Source organism: Lynx rufus, unplaced genomic scaffold, assembly GCF_022079265.1.
Source record: "Lynx rufus isolate CCGP_SWC_20201006 ecotype Redwood Valley unplaced genomic scaffold, mLynRuf1.p SCAF_1, whole genome shotgun sequence".
Taxonomy (NCBI): Eukaryota; Metazoa; Chordata; class Mammalia; order Carnivora; family Felidae; genus Lynx; species Lynx rufus.
In genome coordinates, this window is record NW_025814823.1 from 67,557,061 (window position 1) to 67,579,679 (window position 22,619).

General features: G+C 41.8%; 1 protein-coding gene across 3 annotated transcripts in view; it reads left to right on the forward strand.

Moving 5' to 3' along the window:
- The window catches only part of CLDN10 (claudin 10), a 113,759-nt gene that overhangs the window by 70,665 nt on the left and 20,475 nt on the right, over positions 1-22,619 (forward strand). The window contains exon 1 of one of the 3 annotated variants that reach the window (XM_047083685.1): positions 20,069-20,288. The exons of the other annotated variants lie outside the window; for them this stretch is intronic. Coding sequence (XP_046939641.1) covers positions 20,069-20,288 — 220 coding nt within the window. Of the gene's footprint in view, positions 1-20,068; positions 20,289-22,619 lie in introns of those variants that run through there. 3 annotated transcript variants of the gene reach the window in all.

The window sequence follows — 22,619 nt, forward strand, 5'->3', positions numbered from 1 at the left end:
TTTCCTGTTTAATTCCAATCATATCCCTAGCAATTCACAGCATCGATTATATAGGAGGTTACACAGGAAAACACATAGGAACTGTTGTTGGGTTTGGGGTGTGTGTGTGTGTGTGTGTGTGTGTGTGTGTGTGTGTTTTCTCTCAATAGGAAAGAAAAAAATCTCCACATTATTATAACCATATGAACTATGGCTAGGATAGCTTGTTAAGAAAATAAATTTATGAAAAGACTTTTTTTTTAAGTCAAAAGAAGAAAAATGTTTGTAGAATCAAGGAATCTTGGGCTGGAAAGGAGATTTGAGGTCATTTGGTCCACCTGTTTAACTATACTCCTGTCAAATTTATGAATGTCTTTAGTAAAATTTTTTTAAGAACTATTTATATCAAACTGTTGAAGTGAAACCAAATAAATTCTCAATTCTCCAGAAACTGATCACTGTATAAAGCATTTAGTAGAATTCTTGATTCACAGTAGTAGTTACAATACTTATTATTGGTACTAGCAATATTACCAAGAAACCTCCAATTTATAGTGCATTATTTCAAAAAGAGCACAGATTTTAGACCTAAAAACCCCAAGATTAAGTCACAACTCTGCAACCAACTGGATACATATGGCTTTGAACAGTTCACTTAATATCTCCAAACCTCATTTTTTTCCTCCTGGCATTCAATAAATGGTAGCCAATATGGTTATAACAAAAACTACAATAAGGATGAATCAGATTCTGTGTTGACTCCCAAATATCTCTTAGGACAGTGGAAAAATGGGTAAAAACTCCACTTCTGTGTGGTTGATGCAACAATGAAAGCATGCTGCCAGGAAGAATGGGGGAGTAGCCCTCACACCTGGCCTGTTGAGGAGGAAAGAGTTTGTTTAAAAAGTTAATGAAAAGCAATTCTCCAGACTGATGAAGAAAAAAAAGACAATCTTGGCAGAGGAACACTGTGAAGTGGTTTTGGTACGATCCCGGCCAAGTGTTCCAAGGTCAGGTGTGTCAGAAGATGGGCAGCAGATTCTGGGATATGTTTTATGTTATGATAAAAGTACACGGATTTCACACTGTGGGTTCTGGAGAACCAGTAAAGGGCTTTAAAATGGGACAAGACACAATCAGATCTATCTTTTAGAAAAGTCACCTGGGAGTCATATGGCTTAGAGGGGTAAGGCTACAGGCAGGGAGACCAGTCAGGAGGCCATCGTGATAGTCAATGAAGTGATGAAGGCCTGAATCAGGAAGAGTAATGTGGGCGTGGAGAGGGGAGAATGATTCAAGGGATGGTTCAGGGATAGAGTCAGCCAGATGGGGTGATGCGGAGTACAGAGGACGTGAGGGCCCCAACATGATTCATAACGAATCAAGACTTGCTGGAGAGAGTTGGTGTTTCGTCAGGACAGAGAATACAGAAGGAAGAAGGGGGAGGAGGAAGCAAAGGAAAGCTGAGTTAGAGATGAGAGGTTTGATTTTGGACAGACTGAGTTTGCAGTATCTATAAGCTCCCCAACAAAAGGAGAATGTGTCCAGCAGGGACTGGAAATTGGGACTGGGTCAGGGAATTCTGTTTTGGAGCCATTAGTTTGCCCAGGGAAAGGGTGTGATGTGAAAAGGGGTAAGTGCCAAGCACAGAATGCTGGGGATGGCACCCAGTAAGCAGGAGATAGACAAAGAACCATGGACAGACAGAGAAACAGAAGTGAGAACAGACTTGTAGAAACCAAAGAAGAAAGTATTTCACAAAGGAGGAACCACTGGGCCTCTGTGTCAAAAGGTACAGAAAGGTCAAACAAGATGCAAGATAAGGAAAGGCAGATATCTACTAAATCCCATCACATGGAGCCACTTGTCACCTTGCTTGTGATGTTTCACTCGAGTGAGAAAGGTAGCATTGGCTTGAGAGGTCAATGGGATGGTGGAGAAAGAGATCATGATGATAGACAACTCTACCGAGATGCTTGGATGAAAAAGAAAAATGAAGAAAATTTTCAAAATGTTCCCCAAGGTATCTTTAAATATATTTGTATATTTCCCTACATCTGAAAGAAACATCTCCTTGAGATCTGCTTCATCCAGGCAGAAAGACCACCCAAGGGACAATTTGTCCCTATCCATACAAAAATTATAGTCTTAAGAGGAAGGTGGATGCTTACCACTGTTTTCTAGAGAAGACTAGCCCTAAGAAACATTGCTTTGTAATTTAACATAGGGCAAAAATTCCTAACACATTTTGATTTAAAAGAAAACGATAGATTCCTAATGCTGGGTCCTTCACATAGCCGTTTTTGCCTTGCAGTGGCAAAATCTTGACCTTGAAGCTCTGTTAATATTGTCTCCACAATGTCTTTAACATCTGTTCTTTCTCCTCCTTTCCCACGGTCTTTAAAACAAAACTGTGTTTATTTTTAAGCCATTGACTACATTTTTTAAGTTCACTTAAATGTCTTGACAATTTTTATCCAAAAGAGGGCGCAAATTTCTCAGGAAATATAGTACAGTATTTTACAAAATTCGCTGACTCCTGGTAACAGATTTCACAGCTGCTGTAATTTAATGCAGAAACATTATTTCTGTGGCATATGCCTATGAATTAAGTCCCATTGTGTGAGTGCTAATTAAGAGCTCTTTGCGTCTTTAGAGTAGTTTCAGAGAAGAGGCAGACTAAGTTGAAGCCAACATTTTTCTATTTTGGGTAGCCAAATCAAATTAAGATAGACATTTTAAAATTAAACATTAAATGGGATTTCAAAAACCCAGTTTGTTTACAATCTTCTAATTTTAGGGTGTATTTCCATTCTACTATGGCTGAAAGAATCACTAGAGAAGTAGTATAGTTCAGACCTGTGTGTGGGTGGTTAATAGCTAATTGGGGGTATTTTTTTGTCTTGTTTTGCTTTGATCACAGTTGGAATTGTTCATTTTTTTGAGTTTATTTATTTTATTTGGGGGGGGGTGCATGAGCCGGGGAGGGGCAGAGAGAGACAGAGAGAGAGAAAGAGAGAGAGAGAGAGAGAGAGAGAGAGAGAGAGAAGGAGAGAGAGAGAATCTCAAGCAGGCTCCACACTGTCAGCACAGAGCTGCATGCAGGGCTTGAACCCATGAACCATGAGATCATGACCTGAGCTGAAATCAAGAGTCAGATGCTTAACGGACTGAGCCATCCAGGTGCTCCGGGAATTGTTCATTTTTTAAACACCCAGTATGTACAACTGTTCTCAGATACAAGAAGCCTTATGACTGGTGAATAGAGGGGGATAATGTGAATTCTGGTCTTCCTTTAGGTTGAATCTCACCATGATTTGCATATGTTTTCTCAGGGAAATGATATGACAAAGGTGTGCTAAAGTTCTGGTGGGCTTCCTAAATACAAGTTATGGAAATCAAAAAAAATGCAAAGGGGAAGTCATTTTTTCTTTCTTGCATTTTATTAGTATTAGTATTAGTATTAGTATTAGTATTAGTATTAGTATTAGTATTATTAAATAATCTCTACTCCCAATGTGGGGCTCAAACTCATGATCCTGAGATGAAGAGTCTCATGCTCTACAGACTGAGCCAGCCAAGTGCTCCAAGGAAGTCATTTTTTCAATGGTAGTAATATACTATTGGTACCTTTTACTTAACAGAAATCCACTTGACCAAATTCTGTACTTCAGATATACATATTAAGACAGAACCTCACTCCACAGATGGCACTTCCAAATCCAAAAATTCTATGCATGTATTAGCTTACTTTTGCTTCCATAACTGGCTTCCCTAGATATAGTATCTAACTGGTAATTTTCTGGTGCTTGTAACAATGAACACTTATGTGGGGGGAACAACACCATTTTGATTGGCTTCTAGCCCTCAAAATGAAACAAACTATGAATAGAGAATCACTGAAACTTTATTTGTGAATTGGTTAGACACTGAGGACTATTAACTAGGATCCCAAACAACCACATCCTCCAGTGGCAACACACAAGTAGCACTAAATGAGAGCAAAATGAAATTCATGGTCCTTATTTATGCACCACTCTACAATGACATTGCCAAGAAGAACTTCATGTGGATAAGGAACTCACATGACAATAAGAACCAAACATAATTTCCAGTTTTCATTTAATTACATACCTAAGACCCATTGCCAAACAATTTCTAAGAATTACCAACAAGTGCTCATACCTACCCTTCTTATAGGATCATGAAGTGTTACAATTTGATATATCACATTGACTTCTGCTTGGTCTAGCCAAAACTTCCTTCATTATGTACACCATCCAATGGGAAGGCCAATGTGTGTGTTCACCCAGAGATTCCCATTCTGCATCTTGTCCAGATTCTTCCTTTCATGACTATAAGATCTAATTTCATCTTCTCTAAGGCCTGGCCCAGACCACATTTTCTTTTCTGTGTTTGGGAGGGCCCATGACTCCTTTCCTTTGCCCCTGCCACAGCCTACACCCTCGTTCTGTTGTACCCCATATGGTAACACCCCTCACCCCCTTAGATTTCATTCCTGTAGACTCCATCAAGGAGGTGCTTTTTAAATACTCTACTTGTTGGATGATGCCAAATTTTGTTACATTCCTGAAACTTTCTCTTGCTCTTCAGTAATAGAAACCGGATCAACCAACCACCAAAAATCATTTAAGGACAGCTATGTGAAGGTGGAGGGTGTGAAGGAGTCAAGGAGTCAAAGACACAAACGCTGCAACAACAATAGAGAAGAGAGACTAAGGAGGCTGGTGATAGGACTGGATTTTGAATCTGTTTTTGCGTCCAGTATTTACATAGAGGCATTTGGGGATATGGCATTGTTTCAGTATATCTTCTCTGAAATGACCATTTTCCAGTTGGTACATGACTTTAAAAGGCTTGCCACCTTTACTGGTGTAAAACTCACATACCAAAATCGATTTGTTTAGAAAATGAATCTGATTTATAATAAAAGTTAAAAATTTTTTCAGTCAGAAATATGCAGTGAGAAGAAAACTGTTGCATTATAAAAGAGCTTTAATAATATATAAAGGTAATAAAAGCCAACTATGAGATGGCTTAATTTCTTATTGAAGTTATATTTTCTACCTTTCCAGAATATTGTCATGACAACACTTGCACATTCCCTTTTTTTTTTTTAAGGAATATTGTGAACATAAGAAGATGTGCATTATTTTGAGCTCAAATGCTTATGATTCTTTTGGTTCTTATTCATCTTTCAAAGGATAATCTTGATCCTTTAACAAACATTTACCTTAAAGAACGGTCTACCACTGAAATCTAGCAGGATATATATTAAGTTACAAAAGACTACTTCTCAGATGTTAGTCTGGATTAAATAAGAAACACATGGCATACTTGAAAATATCAGAAAAAGCTAAACAAAAATCAGGTTCTGGCTAGTGCTTCAGAATGCGAAATGATATTAATTCTTAAAGTCAGCTCCCTTTGTTACCTGTAAATATATGGCCACACCTCTAACTTAAGAGCTTGAGTAATTGAGTAAAATTTCGTGTTTGTTGGAATATTCCTTCTTTCCATGACACTGATAATATCAGTTTACTACCTATGACACTTTTTGCTTAGAACTGAAAGAGAGGTGCCTGGGTGGCTCAGTCAGTTAAGCATCCAATTTTAGCTCAGGTCATGACCTCACGGTTGGTGGGTTGGAGCCCCGCGTTGGGCTCTGGGCTGACAGCTCAGAGCCTGGAGTCTGCTTCGGATTCTGTGTCTCCTTCTCTCTCTGCCCCTCCTCTGCTAGTGTTCTGTTTCTGTCTCTCAAAAATAAATAAAAATGTATATATATATATATATATATATATATATATATATATGAACTGAAATAGGTATTCAGTCCTTTTAAAGTTTGGATGTTATGGTAGTGAGGCTTTTTTGAATGTGTTATGTTTAATCAAGCTTGTTTCCAACCACGGGCGTAGGAAGTTCCTTGCAGTTGACAAGTATGAGATTTGGAACACCGTGTGGAACAGCCTGGTGGCCCCACGGCCCCATGACCCATGCACACAATGAGAACTCAGCAGCTGTGCATGATAAACCTGGTTCCAGCATTAACCTGCTGTGGGACCTTCTACAGATTGCTTAATTCTAGACATGAGAGTAAATATTGTTACCAGTGCCCTGGAATAGATCTGCCTTTCCTTCCTAACACTTGAGACAAGGAAGAATTTGGAATGACCAGGCTGTAGGCTACTGTTCTTTGCTCCCAATTAAGAGGCAAATATAAGCACGTGACCATAAGTAGGAGGGAGCTGGGGTAAGAATGAACAAAAAGTAAGCAAAATTTGAGACTGAAGTGTAAATGTCTGGAGTGGTAAGGAAGATTTCTCAGCGACTGTAACTCTCCTGCTGGTTCCCGATATGGACCACAGCTGCACCACACTGTAGCTACTTTTGCTCTTTTGAACCGTTCTTTCTCCTTTTCTCTTCTCCTTTGACTCTCCCATGCCTTCTCGTTTTCCCTTTGTTGATGTTTTTTGAAGGGTAGGAGGAAATAGTATTCTCCTATGCAATTAAAAAAATTTTTATGTTTATTTATTTTTGAGAGAGAGAGAGAGAGAGAGTGTGCAGGGGAGGGGCAGAGAGAGAGGGAGATACAGAATCTGAAGCAGGCTCTGAGCTGTCAGCACACAGAGCCAACACGGGGCTTAAACTTGTGAACCGCAAGATCATGACTGGAGCCAAAGTCAGATGCTTAACTAAGCAACCCAGGCACCCCAAAATAAATAAACTCTGAACAAAAAAGTAAGGCTTATAGTCATAACCATAGTTTAAAAAAAGTCATAATCATTCAAGTCCCCCATTCACATTTGTTCAGTGAGTAGGTAAGGCAAACATTAGTATATACATATGGGGGTCTAATATCCACCCTTTTGAGAACTCTCCTGCTCTGAGAGTCAGCCAAAGCTTTCCAGGCGGTGAAGAGACAAGAGCAGCGCCATTTTAACCAGGTAGGCTTGTGGAGATATGTGCTAGAGTTGAGCTTGGTTTTGCCTAACCCAGTGAAACACAGTGTCTTGAAAGTCAAAATTAATTGGCTGTTAGGAAAAAGGATGTAAGAAACTGGTGATCCTAACCTATGCATCAAGTTGCCAAGTAGCAATTCTGTATGGATTATAGTTAGTCAACTCTGCTTACAAACAGAGCAAAACAGGGGTGTCTGGGGGGCTCAGTCAGTAGAGCACACCATTCTTTTTTTCTTTAAGATTTTTTAATTTTTAAGTAATCTCTACGCTCAACGTGGGGCTTGAACTTAGAACCTTGAAATCAAGAGTCCCCCAGTTACACTGGGGACTGACCCAGCCAGACACCCCAAGCATGTGACTCTTGATCTTGGGGTTGTGCATGCAAGCACCATGTTGAGTACAGAGATTGTACAGAGACTACTAAAACAAAACCAAAGACAGCAAAACAAACTAATGAAAAAACATACTGTGTGTTCCTGAATTCCTATTGTGTGATGCCAAACCATCTGTAGAAAAATCATTTAGTGACAAATATATTATTTATAAATGTATATACAAATGTGTTTTAAGAGACAAAAAGAACAATTATTTGAGGATTAATTTGATCATTTGAAGTATAAACTAAGGCCCTATATTTGTTGCAAGATTATAATTTGAAAGAATATGACTTTCCCTTCATTTCAAGATTATTTACTTGAAAGGATTAAAATTAGACAATTACAGATAGTTTTTGAGAGTATGCTTAACATTCCATCCAACATTATAAGCTGTCCTTTTTGACTGATAAATTAAATTCAATGACTATCAAATGCCCATAATACTGTATATACAGCTTAATAACATCTGTGCTTTGACTTATTTGATCCTGTCTATCTCATCTGGAAATTAACATGAGATAATGGAATTTTATTATTCGCTTTTTTCCTCTATGGTATATAAAATCTAGAAACTAACAAATAAATGACCAGGTTGCTTAACCAAATTTCATTGGCTGCTTTATTCACCATGTCAAAAAACTACAATATAATCTTTCACATAATGTTTTGATTGCAAGACAAAACATTGCTTAACTCTATAGAATCACATATGTGCATGAATTGCACAGTGGGGAAGTCGTTGACTTAGGGCATATTTGTTTGTCAGGAAGATTTATGTCCCAGGTCCTAGAGGTGTGGCAGTTTGTAATAATCACAGGCAAAACATGACATCAGCCTTGTTCTTTAGATCTTTTTATTAATTCTTTACAAACCCTAAATCAAACATAGAAACAGCTATTGCTTTGAACCACGAAGAAAAGGTGTGTCTATTATCTGTCTACCATATTATCGGTATACAACTTCATTGTTACTTCCTTTCTTTTGATGTTACTATTCAAAAGTCATTTATAAAGATGACTTTGCATTAACCTGAAACATAAACCTCCTGGTGATATACTCGTAAATAGTTTGTCAGCACAGATATATCCTTGAGGAGAACAGTTTTCAACTTCTAAATAGTCAAAACTTGCTTGTAATTCAGATTTTTCTTCTGCACTGAAATCGGGTAGTTCTTCAAATTTACCATTTTTGAAGAGTAACATACACAAAATGTCATTGCAATTGGTACAGTACTGCAATATTCACTTTACAACTTAACATATATTAAGAAGTCACTTAGGGATTCTGATTTCCTCATCTATAAAATGTTGAATTAAATATTTTTAAAGTACTTTCTAACTCTCATATTCTAGAACTATAAAATGTGTGTGCCATTGTTTTTAAATGATATCAAACTAATGTGTTTTACTACAAAGTCAGATAGACATAAATATAGATGGAAAATCTGCATCTGAACTATTTTCTTAAAGAATTTAACCAGGTGACAATACACTGGGGAAGGGGGTGGTGACAACAGCAGTTGTGAGGTGGGGCTGCATATGGCCTGGGACCCTGTGCCCATAGTCTGCTCTCCAAGCTGCCATACAGAGGAAAGGGCACCTTTCCTGAACTTACACAAAGGAACACAGCAGGAGGTGATTATTTCTCTCATCTTAAAAAATAAAAAGTTAAATAAAAAAACAAAACACCTTTCATGATTCACTTTCCTTCCAGTCCCCACACCATTTCTCTCCTCTCTTTAAGGAGCTGTTCACACTTCCTGCCCCCAGTTTTACCTCCCATTCTCCACTGACCCCACTCCCATCTGGTGTGTGCCCCACCCTCTCCATAGAACTGCTCCCGTCAAGGACCACCATGGACTTCATTCTTCAGTCTTCCTTCAGCTTGTCCCCTCAGCCACATGTGACACCATCAATCACTCTACCTCTTCCTCCTTAAAAAAATTTCTTCACATGGCTTCCAGACTCTCTGCCCTGGTTTTTCTCTGACTTAGATGGCTGTGCCTTCCCAATCTCTTTTGTTGTTTCATCCTCAACTCCTAGAATATCTCTTTCCCATCTACTTTCAGTCTGAGAGACTGGCTAGTCTCACGGCTTAAATGCCACCTAACCACAGATGACTCCAAAGTGTATTTTTAAGCCTGAAGCTCTGCCCTCAACTCTGGACTTGTAGATACAGTTGCCTGCGTGGCTCCTCCTTCTGGATGTCTACTGGGAAACCTAACTCAAGATGTGTGAAACTGTACTCTTGGGGCGACTGCGTGGCTCAGTTGGTTAAGCGTCTGACTCTTGCTTTCTGCTGTGGTCATGATCTCACAGTTCATGAGTTTAAGCCCGGAATAGGGCTCTGCGCTGATGGTGCAGAGCCTGCCTTGGGATCCTCTCTCCCTCTCTGTCTGCCTCTCTCCCGCTTGTTCTTGTTCTATCTCTCAAAACAAACAAACAAACAAACAAACAACAAAAAGAAACTGAATTCTCCTTTTCACCCCTGAACCTGTTTTCTAGAGCCTTCCTCAATTTAGGAAACAACTCCCCCCTTTGGCTGAGGCCAAAACCCTGATGTCTTCCTCTGCTCTTCTCTTTTACTCATACTTCACAGCCAGTCATTTGTGAATCTTGTCAGCTCTACCTTCAAAAGAGAACCAAAAATGCAAAATCTGACCATCTCTCACCACTGCTCTTGTACCAGACTCATTAAAGCCACTGCCATCATTCAGCTGGATTGTTGCACTTGCCTCCCAACTGGCATCCTGTTTCCTATGCTGACCTTCCTATTCTGAGTGATCCTACCTAACCTGGATACCTCTTCTTCTCACGGAACCTGCCAGTGTCTCCCCATTGCAGTCAGAATAAAAGCCAAAGTTGTTGTTGGGACTTACGGAGCCCTCCACAAGCTGCTGAGACTTATATACAGCCCCCCACATGTACACACTCACAAAGACACACACAAAGATGCATGGGCACACACACAGACCCACAGAGACGCAAGAACCCACAAACAGATTAAGTAAACATAGAGACACTCAGAAACACACAGACACTCGGGTGCACACACGGACATACAGGATCACACACACAGACCCCATTCCCTCTCTCCGTCCCCATCTCCCACTACGTTCCCCTTCACTCTCTCTGCTGCAGCCACACTGGCCTCTCCAATGTTGCCCAGACAAGGTGGATGTGCTCCCTGCTCTGGGAATGCCCTGCAGAAAACTGGCCACATGGCTAACTCCCTCATTTCCTTCAGGTCTCTACCCAGAAGTCATCTTCTCAGGGAGGGCTCCTCTGGCCACCTAACTAAAATTTTAAAACCAACCTCCCCCTTCCCCACCCCCACACTTGGCATAACATCCCCAACTCCCCAGTGGTTTAAATTTTTTCTCCCTAGCATATGACATCCAATATACTAAACATTTCTCTTTCCTTATTCTTGCCTCTTCCAGTAGAATTTAAGCTCTGTTTGGGTGGAGATTTAGTTCATTTTGTTCACCATATCTACAATGTGGGGGAGGATGCCTGGAACATAATAGGCACCCAGTGAGTCTATTTTGAATTGCTTCAGTGAATGAATAATGCTGTTCTCAAAATGAAAGCAAAAAGTGAGTGAACCATATGGGCTGTGTGAACATCTCATGGCAATGAGTCCTAACTTACACTGGCTTCTCCAATCCTTTGACTCCCCCATATGTCAAAATGACCATCTCACTGTAGCTTTTTCAGGCCACTATTCCCAAAATAATTGGTCATTCCTCCCAGGTTTCAGTGATGTTCAGCGGTTTCTGACCACCTCTGTTTTCTCAATCACTTCCTCAAGGCACCTCCAACAAGCTCTGTGGCCAGTGGGGATGCCTTCAAGGGTGGAGTAGAGGAAATGGAACACAAAGATTAATGGCCAAGAAAACGTGCATTTTGGGCACACCTAGCAAATAAAACATAATATTCAGCATAGAGGAGATTCTGATTACAAGTTTGTTTTCTAACACTTGGACCATCAGTTCTGAAGGAAAAAAATAAAGAAGAAATGGGTTGTGCTAACATGACACTAATGCTTAATTCAGTCATTGTGTTCTACCTTTTCCTCATCTCCCAAACATGAACTATCGCTCTTCAGATACATTAAATTTCCAATGCTCTATATCTATATCGATATTTGAGAGTATTGAGGGCTAAAGCAACACAGTGAAGCAGAAGTTGGTCAGTGGTCCTGCCTCTCTCCTCAAGCCCCACATATATATAAGCTCATACTGAACATTCTCTTCATCATCTCCTACCTTTATCACTTTCATTCCCAATCAATGTTTTAAAGAGAAAACATCTTGGGGCACCCTGGTGACTCAGTCGGTTAAGTGTCCAACTTCGGCTCAGGTCATGATCTCACAGTCTGTGGGTTTGAGCCCCGCATCGGGCTCTGTGCTGACAGCTCACAGCCTGCAGCCTGCTTCAGATTCTGTGTCTCCCTCTCTCTCTGCCCCTACCCCGCTCTTGCTCTCTCTCGCTCTCTCAAAAATTAATAAACATTAAAAAAATTTTAAAGAGAAAACATCTTCCTTTGTTATTACATGTCACTCTTGTTTCCCTTTAACTTCTGTCTCTTTATTTCTTTGACACACACACACACTTGCCTCTCTAAGATCTCTCTTCCTACACCCCTATTTTTCTCTCATAACCAGATAAGAGGAGGTCAGTGGAGAACATAAATAGTAATGGACCTCAAAATATTCAAATAATGACCTGTCTTTTAACTGTGGATGTAGTAATGTCTAGAACTTTTTTTTTTAAGTTTTATTTATTTAAGTAATCTCTAAACTCAACGTGGGGCTTGAACTTAGGACCCTAAGATCAAGAGTTGCACGCTTTTCTGACTGAGCCCGCCAGGCACCCCTGGAACTTTTTAGTATTTGTATTTTTCATCTTTAAAAACATATCTTTGGGGCACCTGGGTGGCTCAGTCAGTTAAGTGTCTGGCTTCGGCTCAGGTCATGATCTTGCGGTCTGTGGGTTTGAGCCCCGTGTCAGGCTCTGTGCTGACAGCTCAGAGCCTGGAGCCTGTTTCAGATTCTGTGTCTCCCTCTCTCTTTGCCCCTCCCCACTCATACTCTGTCTCTCTCTCTCTCTCTCCCTCTCAAAAATAAGTAAACATTAAAAAAAAGTTTAACAAAACAAAACAAAACGCATCTTTGAATGCCCTCAGAATTTGAATGACTGGAATATTAAATAAAATAAGAACATGAACTCTGGAGATGGATAACCTTGGGTTTTAAAGTAATATAATAATTATATAGTCAGATAAAACAAGTATTGTTAGGACTTGAAAGAACAAGAACCATTCCACCCTGCTATGGTCATGTCATGGGATACAGCTCTTCCAAAAACAACCCAACAGTACCTAATGAAAAAGAAAAAGAAAAAGCTTGCATTTTACATCTGAATGGGACACTTCTCCTTTGTTTTATCGTAGCACACCCTTTGTTAGCTAATATGGGTCAAGACTTCATCAGAAAACAAAATAAAGAAAAGACAGTCCATAGTGAGGTAATACCACACACCAGCAAACACCAGTTCAGGATAGTAAGGGAGGAGGGTGGGTAATCATCAAATGCTAACTGGCTGAGGATAGCACAGGACCCAAAGCATGGAGAAGACAGAATTAACAGCACTCTAATGAACTTTTTATAATGTGTGTATACACATACATATGCACATATATTTATACATCTACACACACACACACACACACACACACACACACACACACACACACACCTTTTAAGAGAAGTATTCCAGACACCAACTGTGATAACAATGAATCATTGCCTGGGACATTGTTAAACAGCATGTTCATGAACTTCAGTTCATCCGTTACAAGACTTAATCACACAATGAAATCAAATAAGGAAATTAGGTATCCTGTTTAAATACTTCTGATTATTAAAGCCATTATCCTGAAAAATGAAGATAAATACAAATGATCTAGAATTGTTTTAATTCATTTTGTGTCTACGTTTGGTCGTATACCCAGTGGTTATTGACTGACTACGTAACTACGCAGACTGTCTTGGTAGAAGGCAACATAGTACAAAGGAGCGTGACTCTGGGACTCTGCGGGGTAAGTTGAAACCCGACTTCCACCATGTCCTAGGGCAAGTTACTTCACCTCTCTGTGGTTTGGTTTCCTCAGTCTCTACAATAGAACGAAGACAGTACCCACTCCTTCGGGTTGTTCTTAAATGGGTGAAGTACTTTGACTGCTAACTGGTCCCTGAAAGGTACTCATGTAAGTTTTAGTAGATAAAAACAGGAGAAAGTCTACCTTTTGAAAGAAATCATCAGTAATCATTTGCTTATGGGTGTGTTTCTGTCAGAATTTGCATCTTGGACTCTTAACGAATTCATTGTAAACTTCCAGTAATGTTTCCAATGACGTGAGCCAAATGGCAGACATGGTGCTCCTGAGTACTTTGGAATAAATTCTCACCCAGCTCTATTCTGAGAACCAGGGAGAGGGGAAAGTCTCTTTGTGTGTAGCAGTCACTGGAATGTTCTGCTTCCTGCCCTTACACTCGTGCGGGAAGGTGAGGGCTGTGGACACAATTCTCCACTCTCCCTCATACCCTGCCATCTCCTTTTTCACCTCTATCTTGCTCTTCTTGGCCGATGTTTAATGGTCGCTCAGCGCCCCCCCCCCCCCAGTCTGTTTCCCTTACTCTGTCATGTAGCTGTCCACCCCCTCTTACCTTCAACTGCTCTCTAGTTGTATTTCTCACTTTTGCCGCACTTCTCTTTGGACATTCCCCCATCCCAGTTCTTTCCCTCGGACTAATCCTGTTCTTGCTCCTGGTTTCTCTCTTCTTTGTGGGCACTCTACTGAGCACTTTGTTTCTCTTGCCCATTTCCTCGTCTGCCCTCTGTCTCCTACATCACCCTGCTTCATAAGCAAATTGAACTACTCTGCTTTATCACATGTTTCTAATAAACGAAAATAAGAGTTGAAAATAAAATTACACAGAGATTTTAGAAACATTATCTTCATGCATCCCCATGCCCATACATATAACAGCCCTTTCAATATAGCGAAGGAGGGAGAGCAATGGCAGAAAATGGGGGTAGAAAAGAAAGCGGGGGGGGGTGCGCCTGAGTGGTTCAGTGGGTTAAGTGTTCAACTCTTGATCTTGGCTTCAGGTCATGATCTCAGAATTCCTGGGTTCGGGCCACACATAGGGCTCTGTGCTGATGGTGCAAAGCATGCTTGGGATTCTGTCCTTCTCTCTGCCCCTCCCTCACTTGTGTTCCCTCTGTCTGTCTCTCTCTCAAAAAACAAACAAACAAAAAAAAACTTAAAAATAAAAGAAAGAAAGCAAGGAGGACAGCAAAGGAAAACTCTTGCCTCTCTTCTCTCCTTGCCGATTTGGTGTGTCACTGGTCAAGTTCATGAGGAATCCGACTCAGAGACTTTGAGTTGAAAGTGGTTTTGGACGCCATCCAGAACAACTCCTTCATGTTACAAACGAGGAAGCTCCACCTCAGACAAAAAACCCCAACTTAACCAAAACATACTGATTTACTTGCTGCCTAGTCTCAGTGGGTAGGTTTTAATAGTACTCATAAGATGGTTATTGACCAGCAAAATACAACCAATCCATCTGCAAGCACTGGAAGGTTCCAGCATCCCAGAGTGAGAGTAGTTCCAGGCTGAAGTATTCACCAAGACAGCCATGAGCTGCTGGGGGCCAAACCTTACCCCTCTGGGGTCTCAAGTGGAATCTAGATGGCCCTAAGATACCTTAGAATTGGGAACGCGTCGGGGCATTTGGGTGGCTCAGTTGGTTAAGCGTCCAACTTCAGCTCAGGTCATGATATCACGGTTTGTGGGTTCAAGCCCCATGGGGGGCTCTGTGCTGACAGCTCAGAGCCTGGAGCCTAATTCAGATTCTGTGTCTCCCTCTCTGTCCCCCCCTCTCAAAAATAAAGAAACATTAAAAAAATAAAAAGAATTGGGAATGAGTGCATTTTAAATGAATGCAGGAAAAACAAATTCATAAGATACATGCCACCCACTTGTAATAGGCCCACTGAAACATTCTGATACAGTGCAGCCTCAGAGGATACCAAATGCCAAAACAAAACACCCTTATAATTTGCAGAAAAATCACACACACACACACACACACACACACACACACACACACAATTAGTGATGCAGTGATAAGCATGAGTGTTCATCCCCATAGTATTCTTATCACTCTGTAGCTTTCATGCTAAGGAGATTACAAGTATCACAGAATTAGTGTAGAGCATTAAGATAAACAGAGAGTCTTAGGGAAAACGGAAGGAAATAGAACACAGACATGCTATTTTACTATCTTAGTATCGGCATTAATGTCTTCTCTAACACGGTGTAACAATATTTGGCTCCTGGGCAGTTGTTTTTTTAGTTAATACCATATTTATCAGGACTTCAGTTTCTTCCCACCTGATTAGCAGCACCCGCCTCATTGGAATCTAGGAAGGAGCTAATGTATACTGAAACCAAATTTGATGCCTAGAAAATCCTTGAGTTGTTAAAAGGCACACCTGTGTTGTTTGGCAGGTGAGTTGAATCTCAAGTAAAGAATTTCTGCAAATCTCCTGTTTAGTCGGCTAAACTGGTTTCACTCCTATTGAACAACCCTGGGGAGGGGGATCCTCTATTTTCCCTTAATAACCATAATAATGCCAAAGAAATAACTTCCAGTGTTAATCTCAGTGGTTTAGGTCTCAAAAGTGGAAAGGCTCAGAATATATTTCAGGACATTAAATGTCTTCATGTCAAATTTATTAATTTATGGATAAATTATTAGTTTTCATATTGGAAAGAATCTAGGTTTTTTTGTAAAGACCAAATTATTGTTAATTAAGATGTTAATCTGAATAATTTAGAGGGATGTAGTCACTTTATATTCAAATTAAGGATAGATTGTTACAAATAATTAAATAAAATTTTCAGTTCACTGAATCCTAAAGAAAATAAGGAAGCGATTATCAGTGGAAAGGTACTCTGTAAATGGGTTTGCAGATTAACTGCAAAGGTTATTTGGGATTCTATAATCTTAAAGTGAAACAGGCCACTTACGTATTACTTCAAAAAAATCCCTATTCAGTCTGTTTTCATTTTCTGGACATTCTTATGCTGGGTTATGTTGTGTGTGCTACACTTAGGTTTCTTCGGAATAAACCGGTTTTGAAATGCTTAAGATATAAGACATTTTAAAATAAATGCTTGATTCATTACATAATATTCTTTAGGTATTAAAGAGAAGTTAACATTTTCATCTTTTGGTCAGCGCTTGTGGGCTCTAAAATATAACTCTCTATAGCAATTATGCAGTATGTGCCAGGGAAGAAAAAGAAAAGAGTTTAGGGCTGTCCAACCTCACAGAACTGACAAAGGATAAAAGTAGAGGAAATTAATCAAGTCCACAGGCGTGACGACCCCAGTCTGTTTCAGCTTGCAAAGGAGCTAATAGTGCTGCCATCCAGATCTTAATTTATAGATTGCTTACAGTATTTTCAACTCCTTTGAAGTTACAATTGTGTGCTACAGTCTCTACAGTAAAAGAATATTTCTTTTTTCAAAGTTTTCAACCAAGAGATTAATATTCTCTCGGTAATGCACACCATCTGTTTTACTAAATTAACAGTTTATATGCATATATATGCATCTTGACCAGTCAGAGCCGTGGTTCCCAGCCTGGCTATGCATTGGAAGCTTTGTAAAAATCACTACCAGAGCTACCCCCAGAGAGTCTGGCTTAAATGGTCTGGTGGTGCAGCAGAGAGAGAGAAAGCCTTTCTTGGAGTTCCAAGTTGGAATTCTGAATTTATTTTCTCTGGAAACGATGTTGCAGTGGTAGTCTGGGTTTATAGATCTTTTAAGGACAATAAGTAAAGCTACATAATCTGTTAAATAAACTTTTGGGGTCTGGTCTAAAACACCAAGCCATTCTTCATAGTTCTTTCTTTAAAACAAACAAGGAGCTTTGGGTTCTAAACAACGAAATTTATAACCAACCTGTTGATAAATTAGGAACTGCTTGAGTCTTCAGAGTCACAATACCATACTTTTTTGTGTGTCAAAGTGGCTCAGGTTTTGCCTTAAAAAAAAAAAAAAAGGAGAAGGAATCAGTAATTTTAGTGAGTACCTACCATGAAGAAGACACAAAGAGACTCTGAGACAAGGCCAGAAACAAAGTACAAAACCAAAATTTGTGCAATTTTGAATTTTTGGAAACTGCTGGTTCATGACTTTTTGTGTTTTCTGAAGAGTAAACTGGGTGAGAAATAGGCAGATCATTCAGAAAGGGATATGACATAGAAATAATGGTGGAAATATGCTGGAGGACAAGAAACCAGATAATAAAAGCACTTTAAAAAGGCAAATCACGTAGAAGAATAGAGGACAGTTTGTAGTCAACAGTCAAGGGTGATGGATTTGAATGGGAGAAAAAATGAGAAGGATGAGGCTAGCTAGGTGCTTCCCAAACTGTTTTTTAGCTTGATACGCCAGGACAAGTTGGGACCAAGATCAGTAGAGAAGTGGAACCATGTCTGCATCCTACCCACGTGCAAACCACCTTCACCCGCATTCTCATTCACACAAGCCACAAGATGACCACGCACACACAAACACACCTCCTGAAGCTGCTGCATGGCTCAAGGATAGGACTCACCCTGTGTTGACTATGGCAGGTAGGTGGGAGAAAAAGAGACAGATTGGAATTCATTGTGAAGAAAGACTTTCTACAAGGTTGTCAATACTATACAAAACACAACCAGAACATATGCACTGGGCCCCATGACCTGAAGGTTGGAGCATGAACTAAATATCATCTCAAGAAGTAGAATAACTGGGGGGAACCTGGGTGGCTCATTCAGTTAACCGTCCAACTTCGGCTCAGGTCACAATCTCACAGTTCGTGAGTTCGAGCCCCGCATCGGGCTCTGTGCTGACAGCTTGGAGCCTGGAGCCTGCTTGGGGTTCTGTGTCTCCCACGCTCTCTGCCCCTCCCCCACTCACACTTTGTCTCCCTCTCAAAAATGACTAAACTTCAAAACAACAACTAAAAGGAACAGAATAATTGGGCTGAGTGTGGAGCGGTGCCCTAATGGTCTCCAATGGTTCTTCCAAATATAAGTTTTGATGATTCTATAGTCCAACCTCCTCTTTTCTCCACAGACATCTAATCACTTCTAGTTTCATTCTGTTTGGTTAAAGCCTAAAGTGACAAGGGTACGCTTATCGTGATAAGCGCTGAGGAATGTATAGAATAGTTGAATCACTATATTGTGCACCTGAGATATAGAACACATTAACATATTAACATATATAACCCCATATGTTAATTATACTGGAATTAAAATTTTTAAAAAGAAAAAATATACATATATTAAAAAAAGTGACAGAGAAGAATTGAGAAATTCTCCACAATGAATGAAAGTGTGAAACAGGGTTAACAACTAGCTTTATTATAGAGGACTGATTCATAGGTTTTAGACTTTACTTTGGCAAGATGTGACTCTTGAGAGTCACTGCAAGAACTTTAAATGGACAAATTAAAAAAAATGGACAAACTTTAAATGGACAAATAATAGCCCTCTAGTAAAGCCAGTGTCTTTGTTCCCCGATTTATGCGCAGGTTTATGGCCTCAGAAACTGAAAATACATCCTGATCTTTATGTTTAACTCTTGAGACAGCAATGAAGGAATGAATGAGTTTATTCTTCAATTACGTGCAAAAGGTGGAAGTCCTTAAAAAAAACCCAAAACAACACAGAGCGGTTTCCACTATGAGAGAACCATCTGTCGATACAACAGACTCCCAGAACTGGGAGCTGGAAAGGACTTACCTGGAAAATGTCTTAAATACATGTCCTATGTGTAGTGCGTTATCACAGGCAGGCCAGCTATGTGGCTGGAACATTCAGGATCGAAATCGCAACGACGGCTCCCATGGAGCCTGCTTCCCCCACACGCTGCTGTCTTGAATTTAGGCCTGTGCCACACACCTGTGTACAATGACTTCCCGCATATCACGGAGCCAAAAAGAACTGCAGGATTTTAGGGCAAGGCCGATTTCAAGCCCGGAACTGCAGTCACCCCTCCGTGACAGGCTGAACAGAGTCACGCAAACGAGTGTAGCACGAAAACCTTTAGAGTTCAGCAAGGCGAGCGCTGTGGCATGACCAGGCCGCGTCCTTTCAGGGCTTACAAAAGGCTTTTTCTGCTCTGCTTTTACAAGGTACTCTAGAAGCCAAGCTATTTGCCACAGGTAGGGCTGGGGAGTGGAGGGGGGGGGAGGGGAAGGGGTGGGGGTGGGACGCTACAGGTCGTCCACATCCGGCTGCCAGTCTGTCTAACAGGACAGCCGCTCTCCGAGTTCCCGGCCCCGAGACGCGGGAGCGGGGGGCGAGGGGAGCGCAGGCCAAGTTTTTCCCGACCGCGGGCGCCAGGTCAGCTGGCCCTAGAGAACCCGAGCGGCGACAATAAGGGCGCCCCGCTAGCCCTCTCCGCCCCCGAGGGCGCGTCCCGTCCTGGGGCCCGTGCGCGCCCCCTAGCGCCGGCCCGCGGGCGGGGTGGGGCGGGGCCGGGCGGGCCGGGCGGGCCGGGGGGCGGGGCCGCGGGGCCGAACGCGCGGGGGTCGCGGCGCCCAGTGGGAGCGCAAGCGCGAGCGCTAGCGCGGCTGCAGCGGGCAGCATGGCGAGCACGGCCTCGGAGATCATCGCCTTTATGGTTTCCATCTCGGGCTGGGTGCTGGTGTCCTCCACGCTGCCCACCGACTACTGGAAGGTGTCCACCATCGACGGCACGGTCATCACCACCGCCACCTATTGGGCCAACCTGTGGAAGACGTGCGTGACCGACTCCACGGGCGTCTCCAACTGCAAGGACTTCCCCTCTATGCTGGCGCTGGACGGTCTGCATCCCCTCGGGCCCCCATCCCCTGCCCTCGCTCCTGTCCGGCCAGGCAGCCTGGCGCCCTCTTGGCCTCGCGACCCCGGGCGGCACCCCCGGCCAGACCCCTCCGTGGCCGAGTCTCGCCTCCCCCCCCCCCCCAGAGCCTGAGGGAGCCGCGGAGAGCCCCAGTGCCCGTCGGTGCCGTACTGGGACGGGTGTCCCGCGGGGCGCCTGTCCGAGCCCGGCGCCCTGGGACTGGGGTGGGGTGGGCGACCTCAGGCGTTGGGGGGTTGAGGGAAGCACCTTTGCAGTCCTGAGAGTCGAGGACACGGTTGTGGACCCCCATCTCTCGGGGACTGTTAGGACACGGAGTGACGCTTGGCTCCTTCACCCAGCACTCCCAGAAAGAGCTGGATCCTGATTAAAATGGTATCGACTTGTCAAAGCTAATTCTGCTTGTCCTGAGCTCCCATTAACCGTTTTGTTAGTTCTTTTAAAAGTAGGCGAGAGAAAAAGTAACATGTTGCAGGGAGTGTCACTCCAAGCCCCCTCCCCCAAGAAAAAACAACCCCACGCTTCAACAAACGTGTCTGCCTGGGCTTTAATGCTTCCTCCAAGTTTTAGGAAAATAAATAGCCCTTGTCTGTGCCGCAGTGGGTAGAGAATCCTGGCTACCAGGAATCTTGTGCCAGAGACTGCCAAGTTCTGTGTCCATGCGTCCCGCGTCAGCTCTCCAGGTCACTCACCTGCTGTTCTTTTGTAGATTGTTTTCTACATTGTTCTTGCTAGTTGGGCTCTATACTGTATTGAATTAGGGCAACAAGCGGATGTTCTAGAAAACTGGCTCTGTTTTAGTTTCAAGAGAACGGTAGATGTCAACCCAGGTACAATGATTGCTCAAGTTCTAGGCTGGTTTCTTCCAGGATTTTATAGCACAGGACTAGATAGAGCCCAGCAGAAAGTTAAGGATAGTCATTTGCATTATCTCTAGATTTGAGGTGTTTCTTTTTTTTTTTAACTTAAAAAAAAATTACTTCACTGCAGGTTTTTATTTGCATAGCTGATTCAATAAAAGACAAGAATTAATTCCCCTAAGATGGTGCTTGCCACGAAAAGCAAACTGTTGTTGCTCAGCGTGGTGGTATTTGATGGAACCCCCATATCCCGGGAATATGTGCCTGATTTTGAATGGATGAGACTCAGGTCTTCGTCCTCTTGTGTAAAATAAGTATCTGGGTCACTGTTGATCCCCTAGAATTACTGTTGAGTTTCCTGTGCTCTGTAGAGCACATATTCAGGTAAATGCTTTGAACAGGCAGGCTCTTGTTTCTGTGGTTTATGTTGAGAGTTTGGGATTGATGGTTACTGTCCAAAGTGCACTCTTACTGTAACTGCTGTACTGTATGGTAACCGTACTATATTGTTACCTGAGCTGGCTCACCAGATATGCCCACTTCCTTCTGTAGGACAGTTGGGGGAGGAGAGAGGGGAATGAGAAGTAAATGCTCCATGAAGAGCGTTGGGTGCAGAATAGAGAAGTTTTCACATTGTGTCTCTGATGTGGGAGTGAAGTTGGCATGGGGACTTGGGGGCAGGTGGGGTTGTGAGGAGGAAGGAGGGCAGAGCCCTCGGTTATGAGGCTGTGGAGGGAGTTGAGGAGGGAGAAGAGAAAGGAGTGACATTTATACACAACCCTGGTTGCAAAATAGCCTTTCGTGGGTGCTCGTGTGTCTAGAAAATGACTTAAAAAAAAAAACCAAAACACAAATGTCTTCATACTCCCCCTTGTTGTACAATGTTCTAAAATTAATTAACGTATTTGTCCAAGTCAGTACATAGAGAAGTAACTCTAACAAGTACATGGTATTCATACATCTGGACAGGCTGCTGTATTTAGCCGCTTTCTCACTGTTGGGGAATGGACCCTTTCCAGCTTTTCGCTGTTGTCAGTGCTATACTGAAAATCTTCATATTCGTCTCTCTGTGCACGTGTATATTTCTGTGAAGTAGATACTGAGAAATGGTACCTGTCAGATTATTCATTTTAATGTTCGGTTTATACCTCCAAATTACATTCCACCACCAATGAGCGAGAATGCCTGTTTGTCCACATTCTCACCACAAAGTTTTTCATCCAGTATTGTGGGTGACATATTATCATGCTATCATTTTTATTGGTATTTCCCTGGTTTTTACCAGGTTTTTTACTGTTTTTTTTTTATCAGGTTTTTACCTGATTTTTACCATCTTATCCTGTATTTATTGACCTTTTTTTTCTCTTTCATGCATTGCCTGTTCATATCTTATGCCCAGTCTGTTTTTTCCTCTTGATGTAAATGATTTGTTTTTT